Below are 26403 nucleotides of genomic sequence, written 5' to 3'. Positions count from 1 at the left end.
AAAATAATTAGAAAATGGGCAAACATAAACAGACATTTCACTTAAGATATGTAGATGGCAAATAAGCACGTAAAAATATTGCTCAATATCATTAGCCATTAGGGAAGTTTGAGTTAAAACCACAATGAGATTATCACTATACACCTACCTGAATCACTGAGATGAAAACACAACACCCGATGCTAGGATGCAAGAGAAATTGGGTCACTCATGCATTGCTAGTGGAGTATAAAATGGTAGTCAGTCAGGAAAGTATTTTGACAGTTTCTTATAAAATTAAACATGAATTTATCATGCAACTCAGCATTTTTACTATTGGACACTTATCCCTGAGAAATGAAAAAATATGCGCCAATAAAATCCTGTATGTTATATAAGCAGCTTCATTTGTAATATCCCAAAACCGGAGATAACACAAATGTCCTTGAAAAGTGAATGGTTAAACTTTGGTACATCCACACCATGGAATACTATGCAGCAATAAAAATGAACAAACTTGATACATGCAACAATTTGGATGGACCTCAAGAGAATTAGGTTTAGTGGGGGGAAAAACAATCTTAAAAGGTTATACACTGTATGATTCCTTTTATGTAACAACCTTGAAACAACAAAATTACAGAGATGGAAACCAGGTTAGTAGTCCTCAGGTGTTAAGAACAGAGGGAAGAAAGGGAATGTGGCTATAAAGGCAGTCTTGTGGTAGAATAATTCTGTCTTAATTGTAGTGGTTATATAATGTACAGGTGATATTACATAAAAATATGCATACACAAATGAGTGCTTGTAAAGTTGGTGAAACCAGAATAAACTCTGAATCCTACCAATGACAATTTTCTAGACTTGATATTGTACTATACGCAAAATGTTACCATTGGGGAAAACTGTGAAGAGTACACAAGGACTCCGTGTACATTTTTTTTTTTGAGACTTCTTGAGAGTCTATAATTATTTCAAAATAAGAATTTAAAACCAAGCTCTGGCAGGACAGCTGAGTTGGTTTAAGTATCATCCCCAAGGTTTTGGGTTCGATTCCTAGTCAAGGCACATAGAAAAATCAACAAATGAATGCATAAATAAGTGGAACAACAAATCAATGTCTGTCTGTTTTGTCTTTTTCTAAAATCAATAAATAAAAAAATAAATCTTAAAAAGATTTAAAACAAAAATGAGCAGATGAATTTTATAGATGAAATGGACATTAGTATGTTGGTATATACATGTTTCTGAATGAGCCCAGGTATAACAATTTATCTTCATACTAAATCAAAATATTCTCAGTGGAAAAAATGATTGTCATTTTCATGTTGCTTCAATTAAGATTTTAGTTATTAGTAAAAAGGTGAAATACTATCTTCTGCAAGAAGATTAAGGGATTGGGCCTGATCATTTTAACATGAAATATTAAAGAATCAAAAGTCAACAGTTTTTCCTTTTTGAAGCAATTCTATATTCTAATACATTATCTAGAGTTTATAGTGTGGTGAAGGGGTTGTAAGAACACCACATGGGAAGAACACAGCTATTTCTCAAATGTTGCAGAATCATCATTTCTGGGAGTCTCAACAGAGAAGCTATCCTTGACTTTTTCAAATGCTGACTTTCCAGTGGACAATCAAGGCATATAGGTATATGGAAAAACCTTGAATATAGGATCACTGTTTACTTCATGCATAAAGGTAACGAAGTCTTTTTGCTGTAAAAAATCTTAGAATCAAGGAATATACAGCACATGTAACTGAGAAGCAACTTATTAAGCACAATAAAAAGTACTATAAATTCTTAAATGACAAAGGGACATAAACTTAAAAATGTGTGTGACAACTATTTTACTATTCCTTGGACAAACAGCAAAGGAGAAAAGAATGAACAAAGATCAAGTTGTTTAGACAGGGAAATGGAAAGTGTAAAATATTATGCATATGTCCTATATTTGTCAAAGTAATTGCTTTTTGTCACCTAAGATCAGGATGCAACACTTTTATATTGCCATAGCACCTAATGTGAGTTACATTCATCATAATATTATCAAGACAAAGTTTAATATTCTAGGATAAGAAAATTTGAGCATTGCTATGTCCAGGACTTTGAGAACAGAAAAGCAAAGAAATCTACCCTTAAAGAGTTGACAATATAACTAGGGAGGGACAAGTATTTAGGAATTATAAACTACTAATGTCTTCCAGTCGGCTTTCTCATTCATTGCTCCAGAAAGTCTGACAAGATCCGTAAAATTTAGGCTGTGCCCCTATTATATGCTCCACCTATTCTTCACTTTAAGAGCACTGCTCACACCATATCATATTTAACGTATATAAACCCTTTACTAAACTCTGAACAATACATCTGAAGGCAGAGAACCTATCTATTCTATCCACCCCACCCAGTGGTCAGGCCACAGTATTGTTGGGGTAGAGCTGAACCTACTGTGTATTATCAAGTAAAAAGTAAGACTTACCGTTTTTTCTGGATTGTAGAACTGGGAGGATTTTCAGAATATTTTATATTTTTGTATTGCCTGTATTTTTTCACTGAGAAATATTTGTATATCATACTTAGGAAATAATAAAGCATTTTCATTTTGGGGGGAAAAACAATAGTTGATACAAAACTCCCTCCCATTTTTCTCATCTGCTTCCTCCATCCTTCCCTATCATTGCCCCTCGCTGCTAAACCACATCTTCATTCTCTTGGACCTGCTTCACCAAGTCTTTTTGTTGCCAGCTAAAATACAATTTAAACTTAAGAAGAAAAGCAATACTTTAAGAACAAATTAGCATTATTTCCCTCTAAGTCAGGTTTAACTGAGTAAAGGAGTATTTTTCATCCCAGAGGTGAGTAATTTCTATTACAAGAAAATCCAGAATTGGAGGCTATTGCAGTTACTTCAGGAAGGGAATAAATTAATTGGTAAGTGTAATAATTAGTTTCTAAGGTTTCCCTATTATTGAACTACAGCAAATATTCGTTATTTCTCTAACCTTATTTTTTTTTTTTAATACAAAAGACAAAGTAGTGTAATAGTGGAATTTTTTAAAGGTCAATTTCATCGCTGGCCGAGTAGCTCAGTCAGTTAGTGTCATCCCAATATGTCAAAGTTGCAGGTTCAATCCCCAGCAAGAATCAACCAATATATGCACACATAAGTGGAATACCATATCAATATTTCTCACTCTAAAATCGATAAAAGTGTAAAAAATATCAAAAGGTCAATTTCACTACTTGAAACACTTTAATGCTTTCTAGTGATAGCAAAGAAAACCATAAAGAAACTGAGTTTAAGTCTTTGCTCAAAGAATGGTAATGAAAAAGTTTTCAATAATAAAATGCAGAAGCTCCTGGGAAACGCCTAACAGAGGCAGCAGCTATTGATGTGTGATGTTTCATAATCCAGTCCTATTCCACGTCTTCTTCCATTACTTCCAAGGATGTGTTATTCCAACCACGCCTATCTTCCTTCCTGTCCTCTGAAGAGGTCTCCTCCTCTTCTGTTTCTCCTATTTAATGACATCACTTGCCTCCCAAGTCCTCAAAACTTAGAGACCTTACCTACTCAGTCCTCTCCCAAAATCTCTTATATGTATTCTTAACACTCCTGCCGCTTTTACTACCTCAGATTTACTTAGACTTAGACTAGTCCTAGCGGGCTTTGCCCCTCACATCATTCCCTTTAAAGCATCCTACACATATATCAGAGCCAAATTCATTCGGAAACACACCTTGGCATAGCAGTCCCACCAGAATGCACATCATTCCATCCTCACATATGCCACACACTATCCAAACTCAACTATCCTTTTCTGTGTGGGGACTTAATAACTTTGCTTACTCTTCTTGGACGTGAATGTCTCAATGTGCTCCCTTCTCTACAGATCCGTAACATTCATGCTCGTTTAAATACCTTCATGAAGTCTTCCCTAATACCATATTTTGCTGTGAATAACATGTTCTCATGTATAATGTGTACCCACGTATCTGGCCTAGACTTTCAGGGGAAAAAAACTCATTTTAATTTTTTAATTCAATTATTTATTTTATATTTAGATACTTGTTTTTTGTAGTATAAAGGAATTTTAGCATTTATTTTTTAACATATTATGGGACAAGAAATTTTATGTAACAAGTAATTACAAAATACAAGAACAGACACAACGTATTTCAGGCACTACCCATCTATAATACACATCCTTACTTTTCCCTCAAACATTTGGGCAAAAAGTGTGCATTATACACAGCAAAATACAGTAATTCGCTTTCCCCAAATATCCTCTATGGCCAGCCCCAGGCAAAAGTATTCTCTCCCTTCCTTTACATCCTCTTGTCACTGTGGACCCTTTAAATAGCTAAACATAGTGTTATCTTCCCAACTAAGAACATTAAATAAAGGAGGTTATCATATCAATTTCACATTTTCCTGCTAGTAGTGTCTTGGAAAACATCAGGCCCTCACATATTGAGTGAGATGTTACTTCTCAACCCCAAGCTTCTTCTTACCCTGCTCCCTCATTTTGCTCACTTTGAACCAAGTATTTCTCTCCCTTCAAGATACAACCTAACAAATAATTAAGTCCAAATTAATCAATCACTTCTCCAGGGATATGCCACATATTTGAATATCTTTATATAGTGTATGACAGTTAGTCATATACTGTTTTCAAATATTCTCATGTCCTAACTTCCCAAGACTGTACAGTTCCCTAAACTACACCCCTTTAGTTGCTCCTCCCCCCAAAGTCCATCTCTTTTATTTATAATTTCATATTCTACCCTATCTTTGCCAGTCAAATTTCTATCATCCTTCAAAACCAAATTCAAATAACATTCCCTTCATTAAGCCCTTCCCTAATGCATCCTAGGTTTATTCTACGTTCCTGTGGAATCTTGTACCAATATCCCATAGCACTTACCACATTAATCTCAAATTTAGTTATTTTTTAAAGATTTTATTTATTTATTCTTTAGAGAGAGGGGAAGGGAAGGAGAAAGAGAGGGAACTATCGGGGCAGTTGCCTCTTGCGCACTCCCAACTGGGGACCTGGCCTGCAACCCAGGCATGTGCCCTGATTTGGAATCAAACCTGCGACACTTTGGTTTGCAGGCAGGCATTCAATCCACTGAGCCACACCAGCCAGGGCTCTTTATTTATATTTATGCTTGTGTCTTCCATAATTTAAGACATCAGAGCAAGGATCCTAATATTTCATTTCTCTTTTCACAGCAACTCACAGGTATCTGAAGCATGACTGCTGTCATTTTTTGTATTTTCCCATTACTATTTAGTCCTTATACCCCCTGCCCCCTGCAACCACACTGTTGTCCATGAGTCCTTTTTCCTTAATCCCTTCACCCCAACCTCTCCTCTCCAGCAGCTGTCATCCTGCTCTCCATCTATGCATTTTAATAAACAGTAACACAAAATGGCTTTAAAAATGTCTTCAGAAGCTGAAGCATACAAAAAAAATTCTGTAAAGAGAATTAAATTGTGTCCCCCCCAAAAGACATGCCCAAGTCTTTACTCCAAGCACTTTAAATGTGACCTTATGGGAAACAGGATCTTTGCAGATATGATTAAGTTAAGGGTCTTGAGACAAGACCATTCTGGACTCAGGGTGGGCCCTTAATCCAATGGCTGGTACCCTTACAAGAGGAAGAGAGAAATTTGACACAGAAAGCTGTGTAAATATGAGGCAGAAAATTCAGTAATGCTAGTCTATAGCTAAGGAACACCAAGGATTGCTGGCTGTTACCAGAAGCTAAAAGAGAGCCATGGAATGGATTCTGTCTCAGTGCCTCCAGGAGTAATCAACCAACCCATCGCCATGATCTTGTACTTCTAGCTTCTAGAACTATGAGATGAATTGCTGTTGTTTTATGGCACAAGGTACGTGGTAATTTCTTATGGTAGTCCCAGCAACTAATATATACTTCAATAGCATACTGTTTTAAACATTCAGAAAAATCAACTTTCTATCTCCAAAAATAAGAGCAAAAATAAGTTAAAGAAATAACTAGGATTTTGGGTCCTAGCTGGTGCCAGCCAGTGAACCTAAAAGTCACTGATTCAATTCCCAGTCAGGGCACATGCCTGCGTTGCAGGACAGGTCCCCGGTTAGGTGGTGCATGAGAGGCAACCACACATTGATGTTTCTCTCCCTTTCTCCTTCCCTTCTCCTCTCTCTAAAAATAAAATCTTAAAAAACAAAAACAAAAACACCATTTTAAAAATTAAAACCATTATTTTACCTAAACTTATATAAAGTGGATTTTGTTTATAAATAACTAGTGGCTTATGTTAAACTGAATTCAGTGCACCCTCTAAATATGGAATGTTAAAAGTTTTAAAAGATGTAAAACCAAAGTTATACTCATATATACTATGATTTTAAACATTCACACTACTCCTAAAGAGAATAATCTTGGTGAATAGATGAGGTTCTATTTCATTGGTATTTTCACAATATAAATCTTTCTTTTTTAAAGCCACACCTGAGGAAATGCTTATTGACTTTTTAGAGAGGAAGAGGAAGAAAGATGGGATGGGAGGGAGAGGAGGAGAGAGAGAAGAGAGAGAGGGTTGGGGGGGGGAGAGAAAGAGAGACAGAGACAGAAACATCGATTGGATGCCTCCTGTACACACCCCAACTGAGGATCAAAACCACAGCCATTTGGTGTACAGGACGATCCTCCAATCACCTCAGTCACCCAGCCAGGGCTACAAAATAAGTCTTAAATGTTGTTCTTAATGGAGAAGATTCATATGATCAATGTAATTTGATATTAGGTATGAGTCAATATTTAGTTCATTCGGTATGAAAAATTCAATCCAGTGCTCCCCTTTAATCCTTATGCGATGTTTCTAAATTGCCCAACTTTTGCTTTTTAAGTCAGAGTATGCTTGAGGAGTACAAAATAACTTAAATGAACCTAAACGAATAATAAAGCACTCCAATTCCAGCCCTGGCCAAGTAGCTTAGTTGATTAATGTCATCCCAATGCGCCAGGGTTGAGTGTTGGATCCCCAGTCACTGCTCATACAAGAATCAACCAATGAATGCATGAATGAGTGGAACAAATGGACATTTTTCTCTTCCTCTCTCAAATCAATTTTTTAAAAAGCCCTCCAATTCCAAATTTAATAGAAATGATTGTGTATTTTGTTTTTGCTTATATATAACAATGGTATCTTCAATTAGCAAAATAAAATTTGACTGTAACATGGCTGCCAACATATTTCCTCTAAAAAGGGCCCCAAACTAAATATAAATTCTCAAGCACATGAGTCTTTATATTAAGCACTACTTTTTAATAAAAGTACAAATTGAGTTTTAAAATATTTTCAAATTTTTTAAAATTATTTCAAAGTAATTAAAAAAAAATGAGTTTGACCCTACTAAGACATTTTAAATTATACCTTCCATATACATGCAATAACCAGTAGAGGTAATTTAATTTTACTCATTTCCCTGACTTACTTAGCCAAGATCAAACATTATTACATGAATTTGGTAAAACAACTATTTCCTTAGGAATTAGGATCCTCTGAAGCTTGAGATTTTAAATTTAACTGCAGTCACTCAATTTCAGCACTTAAACTACTGAGAAGTTAAATTACTATGATCAATTCTTATATTCATTTTAACCTATATGGCCATGGGAATTAGAATTAGTATGGAAATATTGCTCTGATGACATTTAATCCCCTCTCTATTCCTTAGACTTTTTAAATAATTTTTTATATTTCAATTACACTTGATATACAATATTAAACTAGTTTCAGGTGTACACACCAGTGACCAGACACCACACACCCACCAAGTGATCATCCTGATAAATCTCCCAGCCATGTGACACTACACATAGCTACCACAGTACCATTGACTATATCTCCTATGCTGCATTCCACATCCCCAAGGCCATTCCGTAACAAACAGTATATACTTCTATTATTTTTTAATCCCTTCGTCTATTTTTCACCCATCCCAATTAGCAAGAATCAAAATGTCTCCTGTATCTGTGAGTCTGTTTCTGTTTTGTTAGTTTTTTAGATCTAATTATTAATAGAACTTTAGGCTGTTTTTTTGACTACTGAATATATGCATCTAATAAAACCATGTCTTACATGCTGGTATCTAAAATGATAATATTCTTATATTACAAATCCATAATAGACGAAATACATCTGAGACTTAGATTAGCCAATAGGCCTTTCCTATCAAAACCCTGTCCAACAAGCTGCATGTCCTAAAATGTCCATGTCTCCTCAGGAAAAAGTTTAACTCCAGGGGTATCTAAGCAAGGTTTACATAATTCTCAAAGGACATAGAAATTCTTACAAAATCTTGTTTTTGTTTTAAATTCTGCATATGAAAATTTCCTCACATTCCACTAATTCTATGTAGGAAAAATTTCCTTACAGTGGAATATGAAGTCACCTATTAATTCAAACAATTACAATCCTTCACCAAGTATACGAAGGTCTGTCCATAACAAGCCCAGCTATTGTTAATATAACGAGAAGTTTGTGGGACATTGATGTAACCTGGCATCCAAGAATGAACTGGCAAGCACATGTGGGAACAATGACAACTTCATTGTACTAGTCAGTGGGGGTGTCCAAGTCCGTACATGCCACTGAGTGAGCATGTGTACTGTATGCCAGTTCCATTCAAAATGACTGCACAAAGCAACAAATATGCATCAAATCTTGCATTAGGTTTGCACATTCCTCCATGGAAACTATTTGGATGATTCAGAAAGCCACAGCACAGGGAATTGCTGATTGGCATCTTTATCACCAAAAAAGCACCTGCTCACGCATCACATCTCATGCAGTATTTTTTGGCAAACACCAAATCACCCAGGTGATTCAGGCCCCCTACAACCAAAATTTAGTGCCCTGTGACTTTTGGCTTTTTCAAAAACTAAAATCACCTTTGAAAGGGAACAAATTTCAGACCATCTATGAGATTCAGGAAAATACAGCGGGATAGCTGATGGCAATTGGGAGACCTGTGTCAGGTGCCTACTTTGGAGAGGACTGAGGTGTCACTGTTCTATGTGCAATGTTTATCTTCTTCAATAAATGTCTTTTTCATTTTACATGGCTGGATACATTCTGGACAGACCTTGTATGTTATTAATACAGCTATTAACTTCAATTTAAAATGTCCTTCTGAATACCTTTTAATTTCATTTAAATTGTAATACATCTAAAATTGCATATGTAAGTTATCAATTTATATAAATAGCAATATAATCAAATACCTAAAAATTCAAAAGACAGTTCTCCAGCAAAAGTAAAGCATTTTAAAAACTTAATATCCTTTTTAAATATGTTTTATTGATTATGCTATTACAGCTGTCCCATTTTTTTCCTCCCTTTTATACCTCTCCACCTGGTACCATTCCCTCCAGCATCCCCTCCCCACCACCTTAGTTCATGTCCACAAGCCATACATATAAAGCTCTGTGGCTTCTCCATTTCCTATACTGTTCTTAACCTCCCCATGTCTACTTTGTACCTATCAATTATGCTTCTCATCCCCTGCACCTTTTCCCCCATTCCCATTCCCCCCTTCCCCACTCATAACCCTCCATGTGATCTCCATTCCTGTGATTCTGTTCCTGTTCTAGTTTGCTTAGTTTGTGATTTTAGGTTCAGTTGTTGATAGTTGTCATTTTACTGATCATAGTTTTGATCTTCTTTTTCTTAGATAAGTCCCTTTAACATTTCATACAATAAGGGCTTAGTGATGATGAACTCCTTTACCTTATCTGGGAAGCACTTTATCTGGCCTTCCATTCTAAGTAATAGATTTTCTGGACAGAGTAAGCAAGGTTGTAGGTCCTTGCATTTCATCATTTTGAATTATTTCTTGCCAGTTCCTTCTTGCCTGCAATGTTTCTTTTGAGAAACCAGTTGATAGTCTAATGTGAATTCCTTTGTAGGTAACTGTCTCCTTTTCTCTTGCTTTTAAGATTCTCATCTTTAAATCTTGGGGAATTTAATTATGATGTGTCTTGGTGTGTTCCTCCTTGGGTCCAGCTTATTTGGGACTAAGATTCCTGGACTTGTGTGTCTATTTCCTTTGCCATATTGGGGAAGTTTTTTTCCATTATTTTTTCAAATTGTTGCTCTTCTTCTTCTTCTGGTAACCCTGTGATTCGGATGTTGGAACATCCAAAGTTGGCCCAGAGGTTCCTGAGCGTCTCACTCTGTTGAATTCTTGTTTCTTCATTCTGTTCCATTTGGATGTTTACTTCCTCCTTGTGTTCCAAATTGTTTATTTGGGTCCCAGTTTCCTTCCCTTCGCTCTTGGTTACGTGTGTATTTTTTATTTCACTTTGTATAGCCTTCATGTCTTCATTTTGCAGCTGTTTGCAGTGATTTCTGAGGGAGTCCTGATTACCAGTGTTTTGAACCCTGCATTTGATAGACTGCTTATCTCCACTTTTAGTTCTTTTTCTGGAGTTTTGATCTGTTCTATTTGGGCCATATTTCTTTGTCTTGGTGCACCTCTTTCTTATGTTTTAAGGTGTGGAGACTTAGGTATTCGCTAGGGCAGGGCAATCCACTTGGCTGCACTGTGGTGCTGTCTGTGGGTGAGGGCTCTGAGAGGGAACAGTGCTGCTTGCTCAGCTCTCGTCCAGCTTTTGGTCACCTTCTCTGCTTCCCAAAAGTGAATTCTGCCCTTTCAGGCAATGCCCTGGTGCTGACTCCCTAAGTGGGTGAGTTTTCTAGGACCCCGTGGGCCCCTCCAATGGATACTCCTGTGAGACTGGCAGTTTCTCCCCACAATCCCCACAGGTTTATACAGCCAGGTTTTGAGGCTTTCTTTTCCCATGCTGGAACCCAGGGTTGCATAGTCCATCTCTCTCCCCAGTTGTTCCTTCCAATTATCCACATGCAAATATGGGATCACCCAGTCTGACACCTGCTGCCTTCCCATGAGTCCTCTCCGCACTGCCTACAAGCGTGGATGAATGTTTCTTCTTTAACTCCCTGGTTGTTGGACTTCCATATAGTTTGATTTTCTGGCAGTTCTGGTTATTTTTTGTATTTAAATTGGCGGCTACCCTTTTTTTGTTTATGTAAGGAAGCAGAGTGTATATACCTATGCCTCCATCTTCAAAAAATTTCTTATGTAATAATTTTTTTTTGGTGAGCTTACTTTTAACTTCTGCTTGATATAAAAAAATTACTTTTAACTACCTGGTAGACATTCATTCAGATATTGTCAACATTTTTTCTTTTCAGCAGATGACATAATTAATGATATATTGAGTAACTTTGGTTGAACTAAATACAAAATATGAAGTATTTTAATTAAGTTCTGCAAGCCCAGGTCACAAACAAAAAGCAGTGAGGATCAAACATAAACAATATCTGCAAGGGAGTCAATATAGGCCAATAGGCATGTGCAGACCACCCCTGACAATATGATTTCAAGACTGAACAATCAAAGTCCCCCAAAACGTAGTTATGCAATTGGCAGTTTCATAGCACTGAACTTGCACATATTTTGAGTATGTTCCATTAACTCAATGTCAGTACTGCTCTTGTGATACTCAACAACACTCAATGACACCACCAAACCAATATTATAAGAAATCTTAAGGTAAATTCTTTAAGAAAAAAAAGATCAAAAATATGAATAATAAAGTGGCAGTAGCTACATCTCTATCAACAATTACTTTAAGTATAAATCATTAAATGTTCCAATCAAAAGACGTGGTGGTTGAATGGATGGGAAAACAAGACCCGCGCACATGCTGCCTACAAGAGACTCACTTCAGGTCAAAAGACATAGGCTGAAAGTAAAGGGATAGAAAAAGATATTTCACAAAAATGGAAATGAAAAAGAAAGGTGGGTAGCAATACTTATACCAGACAAAATAGACTTTAAAACAAAGGCTACAATAAGAGACAAAGATGGACCCAACAATTACACTTTTCGGTTTTATCTAAAGAAACCCAAAACACTAATTCAGAAAGACATATGCATCTACATGTTTACTGTAGCATTATTTACCATAGTCAAGATATGGAAGCAACCTAAGTAGCTATCAACAGATGAATGAAGAAGTGGTACACATATACAATGGAATATTAGTCATAAGAATGAAATCTTGTCATCTGCAACATCATAGATGGACCTATAGAATATTATGCTAAATAAGACAAAGAAAAAATACTGTATTATTTCACTTATATGTAGAATCTAAAAACAAACAAAGCAGAAAGAAACTCAGAATATTTTGATGGTTACCAGATTGGAGTGGGGTAGAGGGGATGCGTGAAAAAGGGGATTAAGAAGTACAAATTGGTAATTACAAAGTAGTCATGGGGATGTAAAGTATAGCACAGGGAATATAATCAATAATATAATGCCCCGACTGGCATGCCTCAGTAGGTTGGGTGTCATCCCGCAGCCTGAAGGGTCACCAGTTCACTTCCCAGTCAGGGCACGTGCCTGAATTGTGGGCCAGGTCCGCAGTTGGGGGTGTGAGAGAGGAAACCAATCAATGTTTCCCTCTCTCATCACTGTTTCTCTTCCTCTTTTTTTCCCTCCCTTCCCCCTCTCTAAAAATAAATAAAATCTTTAAAAAATAATTATATTGTAACAATTATGTATGGTGTCAGATGGCTAGTAGATTTATCAGGGCGACCATGTCATAAATTATATAAATGTCCTAGCACTATGTTGTACACCTGAAACTAATATTATACTTTATGTCAACTATAATTGAAAATGAAAAATTATTTCTTAAAAAAAAAACTATGTGTCGAGGACAATATGGACCCAATCTATACTGTGATTTTTAAGGTGCTCTTAAATTCACCATTTCTACTACTGTTTTTAAACCTAATTTTACTTTACGGAACCTACCTGCCTTATCTTTTAATTTGCCCATAACAAATAATACTGCACTTTCTCTACAAATACCTGTACTTACTAATTGGGCCAGGCAAATCCTTGGCCATTCTGGCCGACCACTGATTCATGGTGACATTAAATTTAAAGAAGGCTTTCCGGTTTTGTTTTTTTAAATGAAAAGTAATTACATACTAAGGAGTAACATTTTTGTCCAGTACAGTTGAACTTTGGAAGGTCACAAACCATTTTCTAAGATTTTCTTGCCCCTCATAAACCAACATGTGCCAGTTTATGAACCCTCACTGGGAAAGCAAGTTAAAGAGTTAAAAAAAAAAAAAAAAGGGGGACTGAATACCATGGGAACAGAAATTAGACTAATGATAATAACAAAATATATTTTTGTTTTATCCAATAATGTATAGTTTATCATCTATGGAGGTTTTATTCATTTGCTTGCTTGCTTAAATTCAATGGGAAGTTTTCCTGAATGAGACATCATCTTCCTTGAAGAGGTTACAAAAGTGTGGAGTTACTACTAACCATCCAGCTTCAATACTCATGATCTCAAAGGGCAGAAAGCAAAGAGGGATCATGTTAAGAAGTGAGGGGAGGGGAGAAAAAAAAAGAGTGAGCCTGTTCATTTACAGTCTTATTCTGATTTCAAATATAAAAACAATATAGTATTTTGATCTATTTCTCCAAGACTTTTGTTTTTCATCTTTTTTTAAAATTTTATTTTTAAATCATGTGTATTCTATTAAAGTTGCAGGACATTTTGTATTATAACTTAAAGGTTACAAATAATGTACTTGTTCCCATCTATTTGTTATTCAGAGAGCCAGTTTGCTTTCACAGCAAACCCATCCCCAAATGATTATCAGACACCTGTTTTCTTAACTGCTATTAATTAGAAAAGAATCCATGATCAGATAAAATTCTCACTTTACATTTAACTGTCAAGTTTTTATTTTCCTAAGGAAAGGACATGACTCATCAATTGCCACAGAAGAAACCAAGGGAGACTTTTGGGAATACGTATTCATCAAGATACTCAAATATAATTAAAGACAAAAACATCCCCACACAAAGAGGCCTTTTTTTTTTTTTTTTTTTTTTTTTACTATTTCCCATAGTTGCATGGACATTTTCCTTTGCCATCACATCCTCATTCAAAAAACTCTAGAACCACATTATAAAACAGTCTGCTACAACACTGCAAGTCAGATTACTTTCCAATCAAAATTTAATAGTATCTAATAGAAGCTCAATCAAGTAACCCCCCAAAACAGAATTAGTTCTACCCTCCCCAAAACTGCTAATAGAAATCTTCAGTATTCACAATAGAAACCAAACATGGCTACTTGGACAAATCTAGCAAAGTAAAAGAGGAGAGGTACCTTCAACTCACATATCCGTCAACACTCACTTCTGTTGAACAGTTAGTAATAAAATATACCTAGCAAGATCTGACTTCATCATCCCCATATTAGAATTTATAGACTAACTCTGACAGCTCATGTTGTGATCTTGTTTGATAACCTAAGGGCCTAAGAACCCATATTTATCATTTATTATCAGAGTATTTATAAAAATGTATTTGAAACAAAAATGGAATTCAATGAGTAAAGAGGATTATTTTTACATCTTTCCTTTCTATGGCATAGGTACAAAGCTTTTTAGAAAAAAAAAAAGAAATTCTTTTACATGATCCCTGACAGCTTCTATGTAAGTAAGAAAAAAAACATAGTTGAAAAGTCTGAATTTTTCTGAAGTTCAGGGACAAAGTAAAGAGAGGGAGGTACTGTCTTTCAAGTATAGAGTGTACAACTTGGCTAAACAGGTAAATTGTTAAGGACCATTTAAGATGAATGTGCAATAATTATTAATACTATTGGGGACAAGAAAAAATGAAAGCAAAGTTTCATGAAGATTAATTCAAGTGAACATATTTACAATGGAATTGGAAAATCCTTAGCTCCCTGACAAAATAATAGTAGTCATCTGCTGCACCAGTGTGTATTTTCAAGCAAATACAGAAGCAAAACTCATTAGCTCTTTAAAAAATACACACATTTAATAGTCTGTTTTAATTCTAAGTAAAGCAATTCCAAAAATACAAACTGAACATCAGAGTCATGTGAACCACCATGATAAAGTAAAAACAGACATTCACAATAATTACGTCTAAAGACAGTTCAGCTTAATAAATCATCTTCCAAGTATGCCAAAGAGTTACTAAAAATACTGCTGGTGTTCAGTTAGAATTAAAGGACTTTGGGGAAAATGAAATAATATGATACAGGTGGAGTAAGTAAGGTTACACGGGATTTACATTTTCCATTACCCCTAGATATAAACAAACATTCAAAATCAACACAAACTCTGTGTGTTATTCAAAATATTGCAGCTGCAGGAAAGGCAACTTTAAATTAATAGCTAGGGGGAAATCAAGTTTTGGTGGAGGTAAACAGAAGTGACAGTTTTTAATTCGCACTTTTGTAAAGCTCATTTATACCTGGCCAACCAGGAACCAAATGCAGGACAAAGACGTTCTCTGCTTCTTTTGGCTATAATATGACAAGAAAAGATCATCTTTTGAAGATGTTTAAAGAAATAAAGCAACTTTCTTTATAAACAGTCAAATAATCAATCAATGGAATAAATAAGTACTAACCCACATTTTTACCACTCTGTAATCACTACACTTTATATATTTTTCATTTTGGCAGCAAATTCCCCAATTTTTAGGCTAAAATCCACCAATCACTTTTAAGAATACAATGAATAGCCACCAAAATAAGAATATTCTTCTGTTTACTCTTTGGCTAAAAAGGAAAACAAACAAAAAAAGAAAAATAAACAGAAGACAACTCTAACACTGGTGATAAAAGAAATTGGTTTTTTTCACATGTAAAATAAAGTTATCAATTTAAATCTTGGTACATTTTATAAAAACAAGAGGTAATGTTGTAATAAAACAGCTGTAGCCTTGGCAGGCGACATACTGTTTGTTAACCCTGTGCAATAAAATACTTTGTTCATACTACACTTATTCAACATCACTAACAGTTACTACAGACATTTCAGGAATCTTCACAGGACTCCTATAGACTTACTGTTAAAACTGAGAGACATTTACAATCATAATGTGCCATGAAAACGTGAAAATGTCACTTCTAGTAGGAGATAATGTTCCTATTATTTGAATTTGTTTTAGGTACTGAACAAGCTGAGTTACAAGGACTGAAAGAGAAAAGCATTCTAAAAGCCCAGGAACAATGTTGTTCACACCCTTTTTCAGAACACACTAAACTTGTCTGACACATTTCTCTTCATACATAGCAAGCAACAGCACCCAATAAAAGCCTGAGAAGAAATGCTGCTGTGTAAATACTGCAACTATTCCTGAAAAAAGAATTATGGGATATATACTCCAAAGCTGCCCATTCCCATAATTTGTATTGCATAGGTCACATAATCACACACATATATATACACATGTGTATATATATATGCACATGCAAAGAATATATTAAGACGACAATGAAGTCTAGTCACAGAGCAATTTACAGGCTCAATATATTTTTTACATTTTGCTTGAAAATTTCAGTATTTTACAGTCTTTTAGTAGGCATTATATACACTGCACTTTATGAAATCCAAAAGGTATTGAAATAATTTTTTTCCAACATTTTGGTAACAAAACAAGACAATTTTTTCAAATACTTGTGCTATCTAACTACATGATCTGTTTGCTCTGATAACCACTAATCACAAAAACTGACTCAATGGAATAATAGAAAAATTATCTAACACCATGCATGGGTTTGAATCATTTTTAATATCCTATCCTAGAAACATTCTACAAATCTTAAGATTAAAAAAATTAAGTCTCTGTTCTGATTTTAAAAGATATCTTTTTATGACAATATCCATAACATTGACGGGTACACGTTAAGGCTAGTATCATCTTCTTTTGGGAATTTTTTGACTTTTTTTTAAAAGAAAGATAGTAAAAGCCAGGCTTCTTTAGGGTTTGAACTGTACCTACAGAAAATGAGAGTGCAGTGAACATAATGTTCAGTCCTACAGTCAGGATGCAGTTGCTCCTTCCCATTCCACAAGATACTGCACCTTTCCATCAAGTGTCACCCGACGAGCCAACACTCGGTATTTTTCACCACATGCTATTCTACCTGCAGCACCAAAATAACTGGTAATGGAGTTTTTTAGATGAGTGAGTTGTAACTCCTGATCGGCTAAGTTGTTCAAAATCTCTGTGTTGAGTTCATCAAATTGGTAATCCTCTTTGCCTTCATCATCTTTTACAATTTCTGAGTTCTGAGTCTGGAGTGCTCTTCTTGGAAGACGACCCCTTCTCCTCCGTAAATGTGGGATCGCAGCAGGCCAAGATCTTCCTGTTCGAGTTCTTTTTCTGGAGTCCGATAAACTATGGAATAAAAAAGGCCAAAATTGTCTACTAAGCTTATAAAGCATCCACTGCCCACACAGTATGTTCTCCGATTTTTTTTCTGTCACTCTGTTGTAAGTATATATACTGGCGACATAAAAATTAGCCAAATCAAAATAATAAAAGCTATATAAATGGATCACGGCTTGGCTTTGTTAGATTCCATCACCTTCTGGGCTGACCTTTGAAGAGCTTTTCTTCCTTAACTATGTTCTATTAAGCTTAAAAGAATCAAAGGAAATTTTTGAATTACAAGGCCAACAAGTCAAATTCTCACCAAGAGGACTTATTCGTAAGTCGGGTTTTGTCAGTGGTCTTATCATTTAAAACACACACATGCACACACGCCCAGTTCATTCATTCAATGCAGCAAATATTTAATAAGCACCTACTATGTACAAGACACTGTTCCACATGCTCAAAGAGATTATAAAACTAGAATAAAGGGTTTCTTATTACCATTTCTAGGCCTAGTGAAGTAATGAAAGGAACTAGAATAAGCACAAACTAGAGGTCAGGGTACCCTGGGTATAGCTCTATGAAATACTGGCCAAATTCAAATCTCTTCTCCATTTTCTCTCTTAAGTAAAAAGATTAAGTGAAGGGGTTGAACTAAATGAACTCTGAGGTCCTCTGCAGCTCAAAAATTCAATGATTTTATGATCTTGTAACAAAGGGAGAATAGAGCATAACAATTAAATTCAAAGACTTTACAATCATCCTACACGGGTTAACATTCCAGGTCTGTTATATTGAATACTCACTAAACATGCTATTTTAAGCATGTTACGTAAAACCCTCTAAGTCTGTTTCCTTGCCTATAAAAGGGAAATTAACAGGACCTACAACTCTAAGGATCATTTTAAGAATAACCAAGACAGCCCAGGCCAGTGTGGCTCAGTTGGTTGAAGCACATTCCTGTAAACCAGAAAGGTCATGGTTTCGATTTCTGGTTAGGGTACATATCTAGGTTGTAGGTTTGGTCCCCAGATGGGGCATGTACAAGAGGCAACGAATCAGTATTTTTCTCCCTTTTCTCTCTCCCTTCCTTCCTCTCTCTCCATAATTAATGAGCACATTCTCAGATGAGGGTTAAAAAAAAACAAAAAAACAAAACCTGACTAAAACATATGTAAAAAACTTAACACAACGCTTGGTAAGAAGCCAAAAAATAGTATACCTTATTATTCCTGATTCATGTTATACTTTAAGCTTTTAAATGCTTAGGGTTTTATATAACTTACAAGAGCAGTTCTTAAATTGTGAACAAAAATTAAACAAAAAGAAGTATAAAACTTGGAAGCTTATAACTCCAACCCCAAGTAAATGAAAACTTTTCATGACTGATAAATTATACACAAGGAAAAAGTTATCCTTCTGAAGAGTAAGGTTAAATAAAATATTAAGGAAATCTGCTATTCATAAAATTCCTGAGTTTAAAAACCCTTCTACTAATAAAAGAGCTTATTATCCTGATTGGAACTTACAAAAATCATCATCATCATCATCACCATCACCATCATCATCATCATCATCATCATCATCGAGCCTTCCTTAAAAAAAGCACTCTTGTATATTAAAAGCATACAAAGGTCTCTCAGGAAAAAAGCCCAGCCTATAAACACTATTATACCTCTTTTCTTTGTGCATATAGCAAATTTTCTAACAAATTTGAAACTTTGAATGTTTGGGCTCTGAAAAGCAAAGTTATTCAAAAGAATATTAACTACCTAAGAAATCAACATATGGGTTCTTTCTCCAAGGATGAGACACAGAGCTGTATCACTTTCATATGGAAAAAAAGGTATTAATCATCACTTCAAAGGAAAAGAGTCTACAGGAAAATTAACAAAGAATAAGAACATAAAATATCTACCCATAATGCCTGGCAATGTTAGACGAGGTAGTTTCTTTTGCACTGGAAGCACCCGTGAAATCCACATCTGAGGTATTGGATGAATGTGCAGTTCCCTCAGTTCTCCTGAGAAAAAAAAATTTGAACAGTAAAACAACTATATTACGTAATAATAGAAAATACTAATTTCACCAGAAGAAAATTCCTAGGACAAGAGAAAATAACTTTCTATTTACCCTATAGAACAAGGTAAATCCAAGGTAGGATTCTCTGAAATTGATTCCTTATCCTGGAAAAAAGAAAAAATTATATACACACAGACACACACACTTAAAAAGCATGGTTGTAAAAGTAAGCTGAAAAGTTATTAGTTCCTCAGTAATTTCAAGCAGCCTTCTTTTCTTAGAACATACACCAACATATTCTCTTACCAAAGATGGCTCAGCTGTTTTCTGAATCATTTTTCTTGTATATGGACCAGGTGGACGACCTACAGATTTTTTCTTTCCTTTTTTTTCTATGCCATTGCTTACTTCCCTGAAATATAAAATCATTATGTGTTTAATCTCTGCATAAAGAGGAAAAAATGGATTATATACACTGTCATATCTCTATTTATGTAATAATTAGGTCATACTTATTTTATTTTTATATTAATAGTAATATAAACATTAAATATAAGTTGAATCCACAAGTTTGTTCAAGTGCATAAATAATACATTCTAATTTAAATAAATACTTCTTGACTTGAGATATTTACACTTAAAAGGTTTAGGAAAACAGTTCTTTAATATACTTATAAAAAAATAATACCACCTAAAAATTAAAAAGAAGAGATAACAGACTACTATTTAGAATGGAAAAGTTCAGAACTCCTAAAAGTTCCATTACTTAGGTTAAGTTGTTACTAGGTGGGAACTTGGGGATGTTTCAAGGATTTACTACTAAAAATATTTAGGAATTCTGTAGTTAAACTCACAGAGCCAGAAGTATCTATGTTAAAATATAATAGCTATAAATAGAGGTTGCCTTTAGGTGTATATTATCTAAATTACACACACACACACTCTCTCTCTCTCTCTCTCTCATTCTTGAATGATGCTAATCACAAGGAGAATGAAGCCCAGAGTGACAGAGGTAAAGGAGGAAGGAATCCTTCATATTGGGCAGTGAGTGAGTCATTCAAACAGCAAAATAAGAAAGGTCTAGAAAACCATTTTTGAGACATAAAGGCAAATATAAAGCAATACCAAGAAAAAAAGCAATAGTCAAGGACACCCCTAATTAATACAAGAAAAGAAAAAAAGGGGAACTATCAACATACAAAATATCTATTTTATTCAACATTATCATATAAAGGGGGATAATAGGTATATAAAGATGTTCCCTGTGCAAAGGGGTTCGCCATATAGTTAGAAGGTGACAAATGTGTATACAAGCAAGCTAATAAAATGAGTTAAGTGCTATAAGAAAGCTATCCCGGAAAATTAAATTAAAAACAAACAAACAAAAAAAGGAACAATACTGTACAATAGGCTGAAAAGTGGAGAATGGAGAAAAGTAGGCGAGACTACCAGACACCAAATTAAGGTTGGGGGAAAAAGATGAAGTATATACAAGTAGGGGAGCTAGAGGAACAAACCATAACTAGAACTATAATCAAAAGTCTCGAGGATAAGATGGATAGAGCATACATTTTCTTTTTCAAAAGATGATTAACATAACATTTATAAAAGACCCACCCTGGACTAAGGAAAATACTCTCAGATTAAAAGGACCACTTCATACATAGGGCCCAGAGAGAACTAAGAATGCCTTTAAAGAAAGGTGAACCATTACCTGGAGGCATCAAATTACCTGACAGCTACCACAGATGGAGGGTTCTATCAAAATCATGAAAGGAATGAGAAAGTTTGTGTAAACCTTTTCCTAATTTATCATACAGGCAACTTCTAGCAAAGGATTAATAATAAGTTGTAACAACACATATTCTTTTCTTCAGGACAAAAAAATCTTGAAATAGTATCTACTTTATTACAAACTCAAATGGATATGAAGCACTGTCAACCCCTTATAATTACATGTTCTTACTCTCCAAGATGACTACCTCATACCTTTTGTTTTCTCCTTACATTTCCTTCTCAGTTATCTTTACCTCATTATTTCACTGAGAAAATAGAAACTATCAGCAATGACTTTAGTCGTCTTCTAAATGGCAAATCTAAAACAGACCTGCATCCATAACCATCTTTTCCTTTTTCAGCCCATTTCAAAAGAAAGGTGTGAAGTCCTCCTGTCAAAGGCTACTCCCACATTTAGGCTCTAAAATCCCTTCCTTTTTGTCTTCTCAAAGACTTTACAATATCTTCAATTATCTCCCCTATTTCCTACACCAATCTCAATCTGTTCTCCTCCAGTGGATCATTCCTACTAGCACCAAAAAAAAAAAAAAAAAAGAAAAGAAAGAAAGTTCCAATTAACTTCCACCTATTAAAAAACTATTACTTGATTACTCCCTGACCCCTCTTCAGTTCCCATTTCATTTGTCTACTTTCCTTCACAGTAAAACTACTTGAGACTTGAAGACATACCCTTTTCACTTTCTCTTCTCATTCAGAATTCTTAAAAGATTATTCCCCTTTCCCTTATTATTATCATCATCATTTTGAATCTCCCCATGCCCCTTATTTGTAGAAAAAGCCCAGTTTTGACATGTAGATTGGGCAGAGCCAGATTCAATCACTCTTCTACACACTTCAATCGGACTTCTATATTTATCTCTCAGAAATACTATGTGACTGGGTCACCAATAACTGAACGTTATCTTATCCAAAAAAATACTTTTCTCTCATCTTAATCCACCTCTTAGTAGCATTCAATACTGTTTAATACACCCATCTTTCTAGAAACACTACCCTTCTTTGGTTTTCGTGACACTGAACAGTCTTTCTTGGTTTCCTCCTAGGTCACTGATCATTCTTTCTCAGTCTCTTTTATTTTACCTCTTCCAAATCTCTAAATATCAGGGCACTGTTATGGGCCACATTCTCTTCTTTCTTCTTGCTCCCTAGGTAATTTAATTTATTCTCAGGGCTTCCAAATTTATATCATGTGTCCTGACCTCTCCTGAGCTTCTGACTTAGCACACCCAATTGCCTATATTTAACATCATCATCATCATTTAGATATCCCCCGTAAGAATCTCGAACTCAGTGAGTATGAAACAGAAGAATGCTTCATTCACCTGCCAAATTCTGTTCTTTCAGATCTTGGTAACAGACACCACCACCCACCAGTTGATCAAACCAGAAATTTGGGCATTGTTTAACTTCATTCCTCCCTTTCTTCTGTAAGTTTAATTCATTTGCAAAGCCAATGAATTCTGCTTCCAATAGAAATCCTGATTCTATTTTCTCTCCATTTGACTGTTACTACCTACCACTGCACAAGCTACCTTCTGTTTCTTACCTAAACAACTTCAAGAGTCTTAATTTAATCTTATCGTTTCTATTCTTACCTCTAAGAATGTAACTATCTTTTCCAGAGTTATCTTTAAAGATAATCCAATCTACTTACATCTTTAAATAGTTCCCCATTATCTGTAGGACACCTGAAAAACTGTATGATCATGCCCCACCCAACCTTTCCAACACCTGATACAACTCTCCAGCCCTCATTCTTATCTCAAAATCCTTCTGAGAGTTCCCAGAATGTGCCTCACAGCTTTCATACTTGTTATTTCTGCTACCTGGAGTATTTTTCCATTTGTTCTTCAAATTATTAGGTCATTCTCATTTTTAAAGTTTCAGCTTAAACAGGGCTTCCTTAATTCTCCTTCTTTAATCAGCTAGACCCAATTCTCTCTCTCCATCCCATGACAGTCTAAATCTGTAGGCTATTTCCAAAATGGCATTAACATAATCTGTAATTATTTTAATTACCCTCTTTCTTCCCCATTATAATGTAAAACCCATCAGAGCAGAAAAGAAGTCTGTCCTGTTTGTTATTATATCCCCAGCACTTAGATAGTAAGGTGCTTGATAAATGAAATGAATGAATATGTGAGAAGTAAACAAACAGATAAACAGGCCAGTACTTAAGCTGTTTGCTAACCACATCAATAGGGCTTATTCCTGTAAAACCTAAGATCTAAAATAAATAAATAAACATCTAGCATTAACTCTTTGTACCTTGTCTAAGCAAAAAATTATAAACAGTAAAACAAATCAGGGTAACTACCACTTGTACTTTCAAATATACTAAGGAGACTACATAACACACATTTTTAGTTACAAATAAGCTAAAGAGAAAAACTAAGCCACAGATCAACTTTTACCTTGAATCAGATATAGGTTTGGATGCCTTTCTGCCTTTAATTTTAAATTCATGGGATGTTCCTTCAGGTTCTTTCTCTGCTTTGAAAGCCACATTTGGTGGCACAGGAGGGACACGAATTCGCAACCCAAACAAATGCTTCTTCTTCTTTATTTCTTTCCCAGACATAAACCTAAATTTTTAAAAAAATTAACTAAAAATTTAAAAACTGAACACATACACATGGCAGACCCTACCTCAACTTTCAGATATAACGCCTTTAGACATGAAAGTACACCCAATACTCACTCTTTCCCTTGCTTTCCTTTATTCTTATCTGCCCCAGGGCCAGTCCACAGTAGGATATGATGGAAGAATAGGGAGGGAAGGATAGGATCAGAAGGAAGAGGGAAAAGCACATGTCCACTTTTTTTTTTTAATATGGCATCTAACTTTTTAAAGGAGAGTATAGAGTGGCGTCTCTTTAGTCCCAGTATGTTTTTCCATATTTTAGTACCCTCTGTTAAAAATTTCTCCAAAAAAAGGTGTAGAAAAAGAAGAATTCTATTTGAGAATGTGTCTGTGAGAAACTCTGGCCAGAAAGCAAAAGGTAATAGCATTGTTAAAGAAAGTAGGAGACCAATCCTAGAAACCCAGAAAATAAAAGGAGTATCTAGTGTCAGATCTGAAATTGGAAATAACCTGGAGCAGAGAAATGTTATTTCAGCGTGGACCTGGATCTCTGAAAAACCTGCTCCTTTACCCTTTCCAAAGCCTGTAGGGCCCTTACTCCCGAAACACTCCAGTCTACCCTAGCTCTGCCTGCCTAGCCATAGCGCCACTGTCACATGCTTGTATTGTTCTTCCACTTATGCAGGGTTGAAAAAGGGAAGCCCCACTTTCTTCTATAATATGAACACATGTACTTCTGGCACCCTAAACTGTATTACAGAATTCACTGTCCCATGAAGTACTTTTACCAACACAGTAACTGTTCAGGTACTTTATGGCTGTTTGAGTTGATCTACAGATCTAGCTGCTAGTAATCACAACATTTTTTGTAACTTTTTTTAAAATAAGGAAAAGCATGCCGTCGAGTACAAAAACAGCAACTTGTTAGAGAAATTTCGTAATGTAACTCAGTGTTTGGAGCCAGCATATGCATTTAAAAATGTACTTCTATTGTATTCTGAAAATATTTTAAAGAAATATAGATATGCTGGGGTTTTTTTTTGCAAAGGAAAGATCCAGGTAAGAAAATATTAAACAATGTAACTTAATTACCAAAAACTTAAACCAGTAATATTACTTTTCTATAACTGATGGCAAATATTAATTTTAAAACCATAAAAGGCCTCCTTTTAAAACCCATATTCTCTATTATAAATTCCCCTACCTTTTGCATATTCCCCACCACCTAACAAGATTTTATTTTACTTTCAGTAGCGTGCATTATAAAAACAAGTCACTACTGACTACACTTTTCCAACTAACCAGGCCAAATTCCCCTGAGATACTGATATGCCACCTCCCACACCCCACTCCCATTGGATTGCTCTTCCCTTCTCCAGTCCTTGAGAATCAATGCTGTACTCTAACTGAAAGAGAATAGGACATTAGAAAGTTTAAAACTGTATGTACTAGTTCTATACACAAATCCCACAATTCTTAAACAATGCCATTATTCCTTATACTTAATGAATGTCTCCCTCATAGGGATACATAAAATAAATCAACTTACATGGTCTTGTAATCATTTAATGCCTCCAGAACATGCTCATATCTTTCAGATTTTGGTGTGTCTGCCAGCTGTGAAGTATCAAGAAACAATTTAACGTAGTATAATTTCATCAATTAGTAATATACAGGTGCTAGATAGAGGCAATGTAACGCAGAAGAAAAGCGTACTGACTGATAGTCAGAAGATCTAAGTTCTAATTCCAGGTCCTAACTGACTAGCTCTGTGATCTAAGGTCACTTAACCTCTCCAGGCTTATGTTCTCATCTATAAAAAAAAAAGGGGGAGTATAAATCCCACACAAGTTACTTTACTAGTAATGGTATGGCTTAAATGATATGTCCAAAAGAACTATTGACATAAACTGTGTAACACTACAAAAATGAGAATACTTATCATTAAATTTGTTTTCATTTTATAACCTGGGGAAATAATACATTTGAATTATAGTAATATCAACCACAAAAGCTTCTAATAGATATTAGATATGAATAGAGAAGAATATAATAGTAGTAAGAAACATACCATTTCACTTCACAGTACTTCTAGTATTAGTACAAACCAATAATCTCTGTAATTTTTAAAACTGTGAAATCTGGGGCCGTGACCCATGTTGCTCAGTTGGTTGGGCATGATCCCCGCAAAGTGAAAGGTGGCAGGTTTGATTCCAGTTCAGGGAACATGCCTGAGTTGCGGGTTCAACCCCCAGTTGGGACAGGTAGGAGAGGAAACCGATCAACGTTTCTCTCCCTTTCTCCCTTCCCATCCCCTTTAAAAAATAAAAGAAAATTCAAAAGAAAATTTTTTTAGAACTGTGAAATCTGGGGAAATCATTTTTATAACAATTTTAGACATCACATAGCCCTAAACCCCAAACTGGCTCTGCCATTTTTTTAACATCACAAACCATTTTAAAATCTAATTAAATTTGAATTAAATTCTAAAAAACATTCTATTTTGTTTCAAAAGAGTTTCCTACAAAGTCATTTCTGTCTCTTCTTCAGTTTAAACACTGAGGAACCATAACAAAAAAAAAACTATAATTCATTATGAAAGGACCATCCTCCATGAAAGCCACAAAAACAAAAAAACCTTCCAAAATATCACAGCTGACTTTCAAAATTCTGCTGATTATGTTCTTTATCAG

At 35.1% G+C, this 26403-nt stretch overlaps 1 protein-coding gene across 4 annotated transcripts in view; it reads right to left on the bottom strand.

The window, feature by feature from the left end:
• Nucleotides 1-14879: 14879 nt before the first annotated feature.
• Nucleotides 14880-26403, bottom strand: part of MTF2 (metal response element binding transcription factor 2) — a 62903-nt gene continuing 51379 nt past the window's right edge. For all 4 annotated transcript variants that reach the window (XM_054592140.1, XM_054592139.1, XM_054592141.1 and 1 more), the window contains 6 exons: nt 25260-25327; nt 23541-23711; nt 19636-19741; nt 19441-19493; nt 19226-19330; nt 14880-17328 (listed from right to left, as the gene is read on the bottom strand). In XM_054592140.1, the coding sequence (XP_054448115.1) occupies nt 16971-17328; nt 19226-19330; nt 19441-19493; nt 19636-19741; nt 23541-23711; nt 25260-25327 (861 nt within the window). In that variant the 3' untranslated portion in view covers nt 14880-16970. The remainder of the gene's footprint in view (nt 17329-19225; nt 19331-19440; nt 19494-19635; nt 19742-23540; nt 23712-25259; nt 25328-26403) is intronic.

The sequence above is a fragment of the Pteronotus mesoamericanus genome, unplaced genomic scaffold, assembly GCF_021234165.1.
Source record: "Pteronotus mesoamericanus isolate MK-2021 breed Mesoamerican mustached bat unplaced genomic scaffold, CSHL_Meso_final scaffold_31, whole genome shotgun sequence".
Taxonomy (NCBI): Eukaryota; Metazoa; Chordata; class Mammalia; order Chiroptera; family Mormoopidae; genus Pteronotus; species Pteronotus mesoamericanus.
The sequence above is the reverse complement of the archived record's forward strand: the minus strand, read 5'-3'. Positions and strand labels throughout refer to the sequence as shown.